Source organism: Zophobas morio, unplaced genomic scaffold, assembly GCF_036711695.1.
Source record: "Zophobas morio isolate AGI-343-1 ecotype UQ-CSIRO unplaced genomic scaffold, CSIRO_AGI_Zmor_V1 ptg000021l, whole genome shotgun sequence".
NCBI classification, from domain to species: Eukaryota; Metazoa; Arthropoda; class Insecta; order Coleoptera; family Tenebrionidae; genus Zophobas; species Zophobas morio.
The window spans coordinates 439,829-454,878 of NW_026972126.1; the positions used below are offsets into that span (position 1 = coordinate 439,829).

The following is a 15,050-nucleotide window of genomic DNA, read 5'->3' on the forward strand; positions in this document are numbered from 1 at the left end:
TCATGATTGTCGGTATCCCTGAGCTTTCAGAGAACAACTCTAACCCTGAGAATAAATCAGACAGTGAAGTAGTTTTGGATATGTTGAAATCATTGACGCCAGATTTTAGTGGGAATGAAATGAAAGTCATTAGACTAGGGAGACAACCGCCAGCGGACCATCAGCGCAGTCGTCCTATCAAAGTTATATTAAATGATGAATCTGAGGCTGTCAGTTTATTGCGTTCCGCTAGAAAACTCAAATCTGTTGAGAGATTCAAAACATGTCATATGTTCTCAGACAAAACACCAAGGCAACAAGAATTTTATAGAGGACTAAAGCAACAACTTGATGGACGTACACAAAATGGGGAAACTAATCTTAAAATGGTGTATAAAAATGATATTCCTCGAATAGTGTCGTTAAACTAACATCGACACCCAGTGACAGTACTATGACTTATGGCTATTATCAAAATGTACGCGGATTAAGGTCTAAAACTGTAAACTTTTTTAATCATCTTACATCAACCAGTTATGATTTATTAGCACTCACTGAAACCTGGCTTTCTCCAGATATTTCTGATAATGAACTTTTCTCTAATGATTACATTGTATTTCGCAAAGATCGGAGCTTTGAAACCCTTAAATGTACCAAAGGTGGAGGAGTCGTTCTCGCTATTAAAAACAAATTTAAATGTTCACCTATTGATTTAACACACATAACTTCTATTATACCATTGATAGACATACTAGGCGTAAAAGTCAACATTTCACAAAAGAACTTCTACATTTTTGTAGTCTATATTCCTCCATCTATCAGTTTTGATGTGTATGAGCAATTTTTTACTATTCTTAATGAATTTGATTTATGTCATAATGAAAATGTTCTCTTAATAGGTGACTTTAATACGCCATACTTCAATACAGAATTGCCTGATAGATTTAAAACTACCTTAAATAACTTTAAAGATTTTCACAACTTTACTCAATACAACTCTATATTAAACAGCCACAATCGTATTTTAGATCTGATATTCTCTGACTTTCAAATCATAGTTAACAAATCCAATGATTCCCACCATCCCGCATTAGACTTCGAATTTGTTAGTAATCACTCAAATTATGAACTATTTGAAATGAATGATCATTATGAAGTTTTTAATTTTAAGAAAGCGAACTTTTCTGTTATGTATCAGATGTTAGTCTCTACAGATTGGAGTTTCTTAAATGAACAAGCAGACGTCAATACGGCTTGCTCACTATTTTATGAGAAATTAAATGACGTATTTGATACTACTGTACCGAAAATGAGATATAAAAACCACCGCTACAACTATCCTCCATGGTATAATAAAGAAATTATTCAGTGTATTCGTATGAAGTTCGCTTTGCACAAAAAGTATAAAAAATTCAGATCGACGTATTATTATAATTTATTTAAAGATTGCCGTTCACGTTGTAAAAGTCGAATTGCGGAAGCCTACAAAAGGTATATGTCCGATATAGAGTATTCCATTTCTAAAGATCCAAAAAAATTTTGGTCATATGTCCACATGAAGAAAGGGGTAACACGTATTCCAAGTTTAATGCACTACGAAGACCAAGAACTTACTGCTCCAATAACTATAGTCAATGCTTTTGCGAGTTATTTTGAGAACGTTTTTTCCACCCCGGCTTATGATAACTCCACTTTGAATAGTATTCTTTCAAATAATTCTTTGATTTCAATCACTAATGTATCAGAAGATCTAATCTTAAAGGTATTAAAGCAAAGCAAGAATTCCTTCGCGCAAGGAGCTGACGGTATTCCTAGTTTTTTACTTAAGGACTGTGCTATTGTATTTGTAAAACCCTTGTTTAAATTATTTAATTTGATTCTGACAACTTCTACATTTCCAGAAATGTGGAAAATGGCTTGTGTTTGCCCGGTTCTAAAAAAAGGGGATTCTACTGAAATAGAGAACTATCGTCCTATTTCCCTTATATGCAATTTTGCAAAAATATTCGAAACAGTCCTATACAAAAGTATTTACCCTTGCATAAAACACCTAATTTCAGATCATCAACATGGCTTTATTGAACAGAGGTCCACTGTGTCCAATTTGGCATGTATCAGTCAAGTCACAGCTTCTGCTATTGACAACCATGGTCAATTGGATGTTATCTATATGGATTTTCATAAAGCTTTCGACCAAATTGACCACCACTTACTGATTAAAAAGCTAGATCTTCTTGGTTTTTCAAACAAACTTCTTCTGTTATTCCAATCATATTTGCGAAATCGAAAACAACGTGTTAAATATCAAAATTTTTTTTCCAGTCATTACATTGCCACATCGGGTGTTCCGCAGGGATCGAACCTAGGTCCACTGCTATTTTTATTATTCATAAACGACATCACGGAAGTCATAGCAACAAATAAGCTTTTATTCGCAGATGATTTAAAAATATTTTGTCAGATTAATAGTCAGGAGGACTGTAACAAATTACAGCTTGATATAGATTCCCTTACAACATGGAGTGACAACAATAGATTAAAATTTAATAAACGAAAGTGTTATATAGTTACCTATACCAGGAAATCTGCCCCTTTGATACATAGCTACTCTATAAATGGTACTATACTGGAACGAGTTGGCAAAGTTAAGGATTTGGGCATATTATTTGATTCCAAATTAACATTTAACTTTCATATAGAAGAAATTGTTTCAAAATCGTTTAAGCTGTACGGATTCATTTATCGGAACTGTAAAAACTTTAAAAATGTTACTGTATTAAACACATTATATTTTTCTCTAATTAGGTCTAGGTTAGAGTATGGCGTCTTAATTTGGTATCCTATTTATATATACATCAACTTGAATCCGTACAAAGAACCTATCTTAAGTTTTTGTCCTTCTTGACTGACAGGCAATATCCAGAAAGGGGATGTAATCATGAATTGTTGTTAAGTAAATTTCAATTTTTATCATTAGCAAAGCGACGTAACATTATAGTAGTAAAGTTTTTGTATAAACTTTTAAATAATCAAGTTGACTGTGCGTGGCTTTTGGCCAATATTACTTTTTGTTTACCTAGATTGAATATGCGCCATGTTCTTACATTCTACTGCTGTACACCAAAGTCAAATGTTATGGCTAAATCTCCAATTCCAATTATGTGTAGGACGTTTAATCGAATTTGCCATTTATGTGACATAAATTCTGACACTTTGCAGTGGATTCTGTGCTGTGCTGTTAAGTTAGAGTGCTGAAATATCTGATTTGACTTTATCTATTGTTTTTTTCTTTTTCTTTTTTTCAACAGTATTAATTAAGTTCAAACCGGCTGATAGACTAAGAATTATATTTAAGTTATTTTTCTTTGTATTCGCACGTATAGTTTTTTTTTTCAGTTATTTTAATACATATAAATTTCCTGTTATTGGGTGTAAACCCGTTGGAAATAAAGTATTATTATTATTATTATTATTATTAGCGCGTTCAACCAAACAAAATCTTCAGCTTTACAATATAAGTATAGAAGTATAGAAGTATATATCTTTAATCGATTGAGAAGAATCTTCGCTAAACTCCGTAACTACTTCCTCAAATTCTTTGATATATTTGTCATAATAAAATGTGGCCTGTAACCATGTTCCCCACCCCGCTATAATCGGCTCTGGAGCCAATGGTATGTTTGGAAATTTTTCCTTAAAATGTTGCACTCTTAGTGAGGCTTTAACAAAAATCTTTTTACCATTTGCCAGTAATTTATAAACAGTAGGAAACTGCAAACGTATTCTTTCAGCCACTCTGTTTAAACCGTGGGCAATGCAAGTAGAGTGAATTAAATTGGGGTACCCTATTTTTAGATTATTCCCTGCTTTCAACATATAACGAGCTGCATCCGAGATCATCAATAAAATTTTATTCGCCAGTACGGCATTTGGCAAAAATAGTGACGTAAGACTGTCATTTACAAATCTGGTAATCGTATTGTTTTATCTAACATTTTCAAACTTACTACATACCCTCGACTAGGGAAATTTTCATTTAAGATTCCAAAAATTAAACTTGCCACGTATCTTCCACAACTATCGGTTGTTTCATCGACAGCGAACCATAAATAATTATATCATCATTTTACATAAACCGAAATTAAACTGAAACTTCTCATCTTTTGTGGAAGTAGATGCAATAGATTCGTGTATGGTCTGCTGTTTAATTTTAGAAACTTCAAACATTGTCTTCCTTTCTACACGAAGAGTCGTTCTGACATGTTGCGTCACGTTATATTTTTTATCACTTTGAATCTAAAACAACGTACATATACAGGATTAACAAAGGAAAATAGATTTAAAAAAATTAGTGGGCTTACGGTTTTCACACAAGCTCTGCAGAATATTTTGTTGTTTTCTAATTTTAATTCTGGAAAATCCCTTATCCATTCATCCGGCGTCGATTTTACTTTCGGCATTCTTTTGAAATATTAGTAATATTACCAAAAAGAACTCAACATGTAACAAGGGAGAAGCACGTATAGCACTGTACTACGACAGATGCGATAGATTGATGGTTGTGAAATAAACGGTTCATTTACTTAAAAGTTTCCATTAGAAAAATTTTAAGGTAGGTAGTTGGGTACAATAATCCTTTTTTCTAGAAAATCTTCAACAGTCTTGCCGCAAAATGCCGAAAAAAAACATCTGGTTAAAAGCTTTAATTCATTATCAACGGAAGTAAAGATTTAAAGTCATAAAATCTATGGAGTATTTTTCCAATCCTATAATAAAATTTTATTACCCAAACGACCGGAACCTATTCACAGAAAGGGTCTTGAGTAAGTGTACTTCAATGGTCAAGTCCAGGTAAAATGCATACGATACGATACGATACGGCTAACTAACAAGTATTTGTCATCCCGACAAGGCCAGCATTTGAACAAAATATGCATTAAAACTCATATTCGTCGAAAAAAGCATTAAATAAGCATATAAGTTTTAATATGCATAAAATTTAAAAAAAAGCAAATAAGCATAAAAACAAGTGTGTCAAATGACTCCAAATTGTATCATAGTTACAGATATAAAAAAGTTTTGAAGTGCTTACATTTTTCACAAAAAGCATTAAACCTAGAAATCCGCTCTCTCCTTATAAATCTGTAAAGAAACATAACAAATATGGTGTTTTAATTGAAGGTAAGTTTAAACCTTACATGTATTATGCTGATTATTTTGATTATCTAATGCTGCAAAGATAATAGTTATTTATGTATTAAGGGCATAATCAGGGAGATTGTGGCACGAGGGAATGTTTAAAGCCCGACGAAGGAGGGCTTTTAATTTCCCGAGTGCCACAATCGACAATTATGCACGTGGTACATACAACGTTTTATTCTATTTTAGTTTCTAAACTATTTTTAACGAAATATTGAGTATTTTCGGCAAGACTGTGTGAATTGTGCCGATGCGAATTTTAATACATAGCTGGCTATTATTTTGATGTTGTTATGGATACCACGTTGATTATTTGATAATTCGTTTTTCAAAATGTAAATTAAAGAAGCGGAAAACCTTTATTCAAATGAAAGTTTAGAAGAATTTGAACTCGGTCAGGTAATGATTTGATAAAGTATTATTTTTCCAACTTAAGAAAAACGTTGAATATCGAAGCGTGTTTGAATAATTAATTGATTAGTGTAAATGAACAATCAATTGTTGCTTAGCAATTTTTGACAGATTTGTGCTAAAAAGGCCAATTTAAGCCCGCATTTGGGTGCTTATAAATAAGATTATGGTTCTAAAATAGAATAATAATTATTTATTACTGAACCTCGGAGGAAATAAACCCTTACCTTCTGCTGATACAGTAGTATTATCAGCACTATCGGTCAATCCAGGGGGAAGAGGAGGTGGCATCAAGTCAACAGAAGCCAAATAAACTAAAATTTAAACATACTCGTAACATACAATACTAATAACAATTATTCGTAATTATTATTACTAAACGTCCTAAACTTGCTGTTTTGCGGTAATTTCACGAACATCCACATAATGGGTGAGCCGAAAGCAGACCTTTCCAGGAAACAACACCAATAAACTGCGGCAGCTCTTTGAAAGACGTATTGCGCCTTTGCTTTCGATTGTAATACTTTATATTACAAACAAGTTTATAACATATTTTTATTAGTTCTTTTATAAATGCACTTCTGCTAATACCACTTCTCATATTTCTGACGTTCAGTTAAAATTGTGTCGTGGTGTAAGTTTGGTGTTCACTTGTGAAATATTCTTAAGTATCGTGATGCCTAAAGAAAAAACCTTTAACACGATTAAGATTAACCATTGGCTCAAATCCGTGGATGATGGCAACAAGCCAATATGTATCAAATTGCTAAAGATGCCAGCGGATTATTCTGTTGTATGTGACAAAGTGGTAAGCATGTATACTAAGATCACTTTAAATACATACTAACAATATTTTACAATTTTAGTCAAAGAACTCACCCGCAGCACTCTCAAACCATAAATTATACAGGCACGACCGCCAAACACCGTTTGCTTGGGGCAATACAGGAAATTCTGTAAGCACGCGACATGGCTTACAAGTTCACAAGGACCCTAATGCGAAAAGCCGATTCGGCATTGTCAACCAAATAATCCTAATTATGTCATAAAATTTTATTAATACGCAGTTAAAACGATCTTACAATAATTACGATTTTCATCAATTTGTTGTTATTTAAAAAGTAACATACTATATTTTAATTTTAATGTTAAATATTCAAGTTTATGTGTGAAAAGATGTCTCATTTGGTATAGCAGGAACGAGGAGATATTAACAAAAAGAACGTAAAGAACCCATTGCGTCAATGTTTATTATACCAACTATCTCCTTCTAGGACAACAAACCGGGAATATAATTTGGAAATGTGCAATTGCTCCAATTACATCAGTTGAGGTAGAAAGATCTTTTTCATGTTTAAAAAATATTTTAACAGATAACAGCACATCAATGACGTGAAAATCTAGACCGATGTATAGTTTGTCATGCGATTGCTCGTTTGAATAAATTATTTTATGTAGTATTATTGTATTCAAATCCTTAAATAATTAAATATATGTATTATGTTAATTAATATTGTGAATAATTGTTAAACAATATAAAGACTAAAAAAACATTGTTTTAGTTGCTTTGAAATTTTGAAGATTTCAGTTTGGTATCAAACTATTTGAACCTATTTCAACATTTTTATAACCTAATTTGAAGTTTTTTAGAGCCTATTTTAGGTGTCTTTTTCCTCATTTTTTGTGACCTAAAATCCGGGCCCTAGTTATCAGTAAGCGGGTTTAAGACATCCGGCTGTGATGGCCTATTGAATTATAATGGGAGGTGAGTTGGTATGAAGTCATAAACCCACTAAATATTTTCGTCTACTATAATACTAATAATAAAAGTATTGTATTATTGTTATTCTTGAATAGTGATTTATAATCAATAAAATAACGAAACAAATTAATCACGTCTGCCGTATGTAATAACAGAGGTGGGACTGAAGACTGAACTGAAAATCATTTATGGTACTCGTAATTTAAGACAAAGAGTGATAATACTTTTCATATAGAGAGCGGATTTTGTGAAATTTGCATATCCGTTATTTTTTGCGTATAAGTCTTGATGTTTAATATGTGAACGAATCATGCTAAATAAAAATGAATACAGCTATAAAAAAATTGCATATTTGCATATATTTGTCTTCTGCTGCATATTTCACGTAACGAGTGCATATTTTGGATTTTTATCAGTTTTTGTGCCAATTTGAAAAAAAAGATTGTCATTCTATCGGTATTTATCTAGAAAGACGAAATTTCATTAATCATATTGCAAATATTGTCCTGAGCTTCAAATAACTAGTAAAGGTTTGGGTTTTATGGTACTTTGGAGAAACCATTGCCTGTTAAGCCATTCTTCCAGGTGACTTCGGGCCCTAATTACTTTGGGAAATACCGTTCATTCCCAATATTTTTCAGTGGCGGCTCGTGACCTTTTGAAATGGGGGGACACAATTTGATTGATGATTTAAATATGAAAATATAAAACAGGTTGTTATTACCAAGTACTTAATAGACGAAATTGTGTGACGGAAATAAATACAAAAATATACACAATGAAAATAAAAAAAGGTTTCTCCACATACCTTTTTGCCTTCGGTCAAAATTTTACGTTCATGGCATCTGAAAGTTCATTTTGGACAGTTTTAGGCGTTCCTTTAAATACCGTTGCTTCTTTCAAATGATCTGATAAAGTCCAGTTCAGCCATAAAATCAATCAGACCTCGGAATATACCTGGATTTTGTGATTCCCTACTTTCCTCATGTCCACGTAAAGCAAATTGAAACACTCCACAAAATTTTATGCACATTATCAATCGGCATAATATATGGCGATTTTTGTGGACCCTTGCGTTATATATTATTAATATAAGCGGTGTGCAGTTGTTTCCGAATGACTGTATTACTGAGAATATTATCCAAGAATATTTATCAAACGTGTTCGCGCAGAATGAAAATTAAAACCCGCGATAGTAACTCAATCCTCCAGAGCACGAGCGCAATGAGCTCACAATCCAGTTGTATCAGGTGCATATCAGGCGGCTACGACGTGTAGTTTCCATGGCAACGGTGTAAACAAAACATCTAAATCAGCCATGAGTCGGTCCATTCGGTCTCTGTGTCGGGCTTTTATCAGCATTTCATCAGAAATAACATATCATATATCTAAGACACATCTTTAGATGCAAGCGGAAGTAAGTTTTGATATATTTTATACAAGTGGAGCGAGATAAAAAAATAGTTTTGATAATTATGACACAAATTTCCGGATAATTTTTTAAATATTGAAAATTACTATTTTGCTATGTCCAGTGTGTTTGTAGACGTTGTAATTTTGGGGGGGCACGTGCCCTTGTGCCCCCCGGCACCAGCCGCCCCTGATATTTTTGTTCGTTACTTAAGAAGTTTATTAATTAATGGTAGGTTTTATGATGGTCGATGGGACGTTATCCTATTGTTTTTCATCGCGAGTTTGCTTTGAAAGCATTTGAAGCGATACAGGTGTGTCAATATGTCGAAGATAACTCAAATTAATTTACGGATTAAACCTTTTCCTGAACGTATTTTTCAAGAGGAAACTCTGTTCTGTCGGTTATTAAATTTTTTTTTTTTAATTTTTAGAGCATATGCAACTGCATATCTCTGCATATATTGAGAAAGTTACTGCATATTTGCATAAATTTGATGCATATCATATGATCATATTTCCCAAAATTTTGCTGCATATTTTCCGCTCTCTATATCAATCTGTAGACGTGGGAGTGAAACAGAAACTAAACTAAAAGATGTTTTCGACGAACTGCAATAACCGGATCACAGTTGCCGACGATTCAGACTTTTTTATTGCTGTGACTTCCGCTTATTGAATAAAACACTACACTTTATTTTGATTTTTGATGTTGTAATTCACATTTGGTTAATTATAACTTTTCTAGATCTAGAGGAACCTCAGCATGCCTTAGGTTCCCCCTAGCTGCACTCTTGTCTAGGAGTTATGAAATATCGAAAAAATATGAAAGCGCCAAACTGCCTAATGGACTCCATTACCGCACGTCCTTAGCTTATCCTCGACAAGAAAAACAACAAAAGTGTTTATGTTTCTACATCGGAAGAATGTACGTAGAAATTAATTTGATTTGAATGAGTTCGTCCCCTCAAAACAAAGGATCAAAACCATTAAGTAGTAAGCTATAATCGACAAAATGTTCTGAATATCATTATTACAATTCTTATTAAATAAAGACGTTTGTGTTTTCACATTTTGGGGAAAATGGGGTCACTCGTTCTTAATTTGATCAACAAAAAATATGAAATTAGTGATGAACCACAAGTAAAAACTCATCATATTTTATATATTTTGGGTAGAATTTATTCGACAAAATTTTAAGATAACGTGATCACTTGATCAGTTTTTTTGGGGGAATAAACAAATTTATTTTGATTAACAATTTACCATGCTTACACTTGTTTTAGTACATCTGCAAAATTTCAAAGCATTCAGTTTTGCAACTCTTGACTTATTGAATAACACTGTATAAGCAAATCTAAACAAATGAATGGAATAAATCACAAGTACAGTTTCATCATATTTTGTACATTTTAGATAGGATTTATTCGGCAAACTTTTGAGCTGACGTCATCAATTTCTTGAAGGAGAAAGTATAGTATATATTTTGGTTAAAATTTTTCATGCTTATCATAATCTTAAAACATCTGCAAGATTTCAAAGCAATCGGGTTTGCAAATTCAAAATTAAATTGCAAAATGTTGTTTTCTAATTTTGATTTATTTCCAAAAATCTGGACGTTTCGAGTAAAAACTCAATGCGGAGCCATAAACTACGTGTGTCTTACATGTTATTTTATACAATTTAAAATCGATTTACTATGTACAATTTTGAAGTGACGGCATCACATTATTGGTGGGGATCATTAGACAAATTTTGGTTAGCGTTTTACCATCTACATGATGTTCCTAATACAAATACAAATTTAACAACAGCCGGTCCAGTACTTACAGACGAACAGATGGACAGATGGACAGACAGACAGACGGAAACAGGAGACCTACCATAGGGGTAATGAAAGTTCGAGAAAAAAAAATGTGAAGTAGAGAGTCGACCCATGAACTTGATTACAATACTTCCTGAGTGTAAGCGAAAAAGTAGTCCCTCGTTTCCTTCTGTCTGTATGGTGTCTGCATCCATTTTTATTAGACACGTAATCTCCGAAATTGCTGGACCGATTCTTGTCAAATTTTCTATGTATATTACAAATATCATGTAGATGGTTAAAGATTAAATAAAATTTGTCTAATCATCCCCACCAATAATTTGATGATATCATGTCATTGAATTGTATTTGAAAATGATTTGAATGTTATACAAAAATATAGGTACTCATAAGAGTATATTTTTGTATAACATTTTTTTCGGACACTACAAGTATATACTTGTAGTATCCGAATCCGCGTTTAGTTTTTCACTAAACATTCGAATTTTCACAAAAACATTTGCAAGGTATAATAACGTTGTATTACTAACACGGAATAGAAGGCTTCGTAGCCTAGGGGATTTCTAGAGGAACGACGACTCGGGGTCGTATAGGTTCGATGCCGAACTTGGTCCCTTCCTTTTTTTCATGTATTGGTATTTACCTATGCTATGACTCGTATTATCTATGTTGATGACGTAATCACAAATGTATTATTGGTCAAATTCAGAACGGGTCACCCCATTTTCTCGAAATTGTGGCACGTCTAGAGTTAATAATGATAAACTAAAAATTATAATTTTTAGAACATTTTTTTCGATTGAGGTATGATTAATAATTTTAGTCCTCTGTTCTGAGACTGATTCAAATCAAACTGATTTCTACGTGACATTCTTTCGATATACAAACATAAATAAACACTTGAGCTTCAGATTGCTATTATTAGTACTCAAGGATATTATCCCGTTAGATAAGTGCTTTAAACATATTTTACATTGTCCGTACCGCGCAAGGGCTGCCTGGGTGTTATTTATGCCACTGGTTTTTACTTTCCAGAGGCTAAACGAAAATCGTAAAATCATATTTGATAATTTTTTTAAAGAGTGCATTTATCGGATTATACTTTACGGGCGACGGAAATTTTTTTGTTGTTATTAACCTTTAACAGTTTTAATTAAATAAGCAATTAAAACATACTTTTTCCCGTAAATTAGCAAGTACTCCTATTTGTTATTTAATGGAGTCAATTTCCTTAAGAATGTCAAAAATTTTAAAATTTGCGATGGCGGCATCTATGGGTTTAAATTTGAACTATTTATTACACGACATTGATTAAATACATATATGTATTTAATCAATGTACACGAGAAGAGAACGGAGAGTTTAACTCAAGGAGGTTTACATGTATAGAGAGAGTATGCCGTGTACCTTCCATATATCAAAGTGTGACCAACATCTTCCGGGTGAGAGGAGTGAGGCGCGAAAGGGTTTACTGTACTGCAGTAGAGTGGCTGACGAGTTTCAATTTCATACAATTTCAAGAAAAACAAAAAATATTGATTTTTAAACAAAATGTGTGGCTAACACAGTTCCCACACGTTCCCGTATCTGGTCTTTGCAAACATCCACTAAAATCTAGAACAATGACAAATGTGTTAAAACTAATAGACATCAGTAAAATCTAGTTCCGCCACTGACTCGCTCAATTGGTTATCCGTCAATTCACGAATGTGTACGAACACCATACGAACAGCAGAGAGGGGTTTTATATGTGCGACACAAAACAACGAGCCCTGTACTCTCTCTATACATTTAAACTTCCTTGGTTTAACTACATGCTGTCATAACCTCCAAATTTTGAATGCAGACAAGAAGAAATAAATGTTGATATTTTTTATAGTGGGGTTTTACATTATTGGAACGAAGTTCCTTACGGCAGGCTTGGAGGAGATAGAGATTTTGCTGCGCGACCGAACTGAAACAAATGTGATAGTAAAACCGTAAGAAAAAGTCCGTGGAATAAAACCGTTAAATGAGACGTGCGCAGGCGCGACAGTCGTATTAACAAGCGACTTACGGCAGGCTTGGAGGAGATAGAGATTTTACTGCGCGACCGAACTGAAACAAATGTGATAGTAAAACCGTAAGAAAAAGTCCGTGGAATAAAACCGTTAAATGAGACGTGCGCAGGCGCGACAGTCGTATACACAAGCGACTTACGGCAGGCTTGGAGGAGATAGGGATTTTTTCTTCAAACGTCAGAAATACGGGTCATTGCATACCTCAATTGATAAATACAAAGTCCCACTTCACTGCCTTGACAGGAAAAAAAATTTCTGCTTTGGCTGCAAAAATTTTTTGCTGCCGCTGAATCAACCAATGAAATTTAAGCCTAGCCGTCTTATGTGTTGATGTTGATGTTCTCACTGTTACTAGTGTTTTGTGCTGCCAATGTCAATCACAGACAACTGTCATATGTCATTTGTCACAATTCAGTCGGTCAGAGTCGAAGATTTGAATTATAACTGTCACCTAAATTAAGCAATCATCATGCACAATCAAGAATAGTCATAATAATATAAAAAGGTAAAATTTTACAAAGGGCACTTCACGATTTCGCACAAACTGTTTGCACACAACTCTTCTACAGCACCCCCTGAACACGTTCCTCACCTTCAAATGTTGTAGAAATGCTTACTTTTGCCACAAAAAATTGTTAAATTTCCCACACTCTTCAATGGGAAGCCGTTTCCAACATAACCTAACTTTTTATAGTCAACAACACGCGTACATGCAACGTCGCGTATTTAGTGAAGGCAGGGCGCTTCGCGCCCTGCGCCCCATTGCAAACATACCCCTAAACGTGGCACTTCTAGCTCCGTGGATCATTGTCATTGGAATTCGTGCGAATTCAACTATGTGTTGTAGTTAAATGTGATAGTAAAACCGTAAGAAAAAGTCCGTGGAATAAAACCGTTAAATGAGACGTGTGCAGGCGCGACAGTCGTATACACAAGCGAGTAGTGGATAATACCTTTCTCTTTCTCCCTCCCTCTTTCTTTTCGTTCTCTCATCCCTTCTCTCTCTATTACCACTCCACCCCGCCAATGCATAGTATATACTCATGAATTCATGGACAAGCACGTGGCGAATACTCACATTATAGATACATTTTACTCGTGAGTAGCCACGTTTATTTTCATATAATTTCAAATCGACAAAACAATAATAAATATAGTAACAATGGCAAGTGAACTAACAAGTGACTTGTTTTAAATAATTAAAACAAATTCTCCCTTCAATTCCAAACATTTAAATATATATATGTTAATGATAACTTTCGACCTCAAATTCTCTCACTTTTGGGCTCAAATTGGAAGTTTCGGCCTCGCCGTAGCTTTTGAGGCCGAAGTGACTCACACATTCAACGTAACATTTGGGCTCACGCACATCCAGTGACATCTTTTAACAGTAATTTTAACAATTTTGGTTTGAGAAAAGATTGTTAGGTATAAAAGTTGGTTGCATAGATGATTTACTTAACAAAGCTAATATTATGACTAGGTTTTATATAAATACGGGAAGTTGTTTGAAGGTAGTAATTTCCAGAAGTATGTTTGAAATTTATCTAAAATTAAAGAAAATATTAAGCAACTGAAAACAATTGGACAGTAGAAGAGCCAAAAATTCAGAAAGAAGATAGAGAGTAAGAAAGAAAAAAAAAAAGATACACAACAGGTATAGAATGTAAGAAACGGAAAGTTGAGGACATGGAATGAAGACAGGGAAATTTGGATGAAAAATTGTACAAAGAGAGTTGGCATTAACTGAGCAAGGAAGCATAAAGAGAAGGGGTGGTAATTATGTGATGTCTGTTCAGACTCAGAGTCAGGAGTATACTGGTTTTATTCAGATATAAAGTATGGTTACATATGTACACAATAGGTAGGCAACACATCTTACATTAACTATATTACATCTCCCTTTCTTTTTATAAAACTAATACTAATAATAACACAATGACACTAATGTATGTATACAAGACATAAATTATTACTAACTTAGGAATTAACAAATTGGGGACCAAAATACTTTGGATTTTTCTTAATCGTTCTATGCGGTCTATTTTGAAGTGATATTCGATTATTCGGAGGAATTGGCACAACTAAGGTTGCATGTTGTTGTACCCTGTCTTGTTCTTCATTGGTACCGATATCATTCTCAATATTCGTTCCTATATCTATTTCCTCCCTTCTACGTTTGAGAAATTGTTTGTTTCTTCGTAGGGTTTTACCCTCCTCCGTTTGTATAAGATAGGAACGATCGTTGAGTGATTTCACTATTTTTCCTTTTTTCCATAGAGTGCCAGGTTTGTCCTGATAATATATAAGATTCTCTAGAATTGGTCGCTCTTTAGTACTTCTGTCGTAGTATTTCTTTTGTTTCTGTCTGGCTTGTTCCATTTCTTTATGAAATTTATTTCGC

At 33.6% G+C, this 15,050-nt stretch overlaps 1 protein-coding gene across 1 annotated transcript; it reads left to right on the forward strand.

Annotated features, from left to right (window-relative positions):
* Positions 1–433: 433 nt before the first annotated feature.
* On the forward strand, positions 434–2,403 carry LOC135133030 (uncharacterized). Its single transcript, XM_064061259.1, has 2 exons — positions 434–2,216; positions 2,333–2,403. Exons 1-2 carry the CDS (start codon positions 434–436, stop codon positions 2,401–2,403), a joined length of 1,854 nt encoding a protein of 617 aa, XP_063917329.1.
* Positions 2,404–15,050: the final 12,647 nt, after the last annotated feature.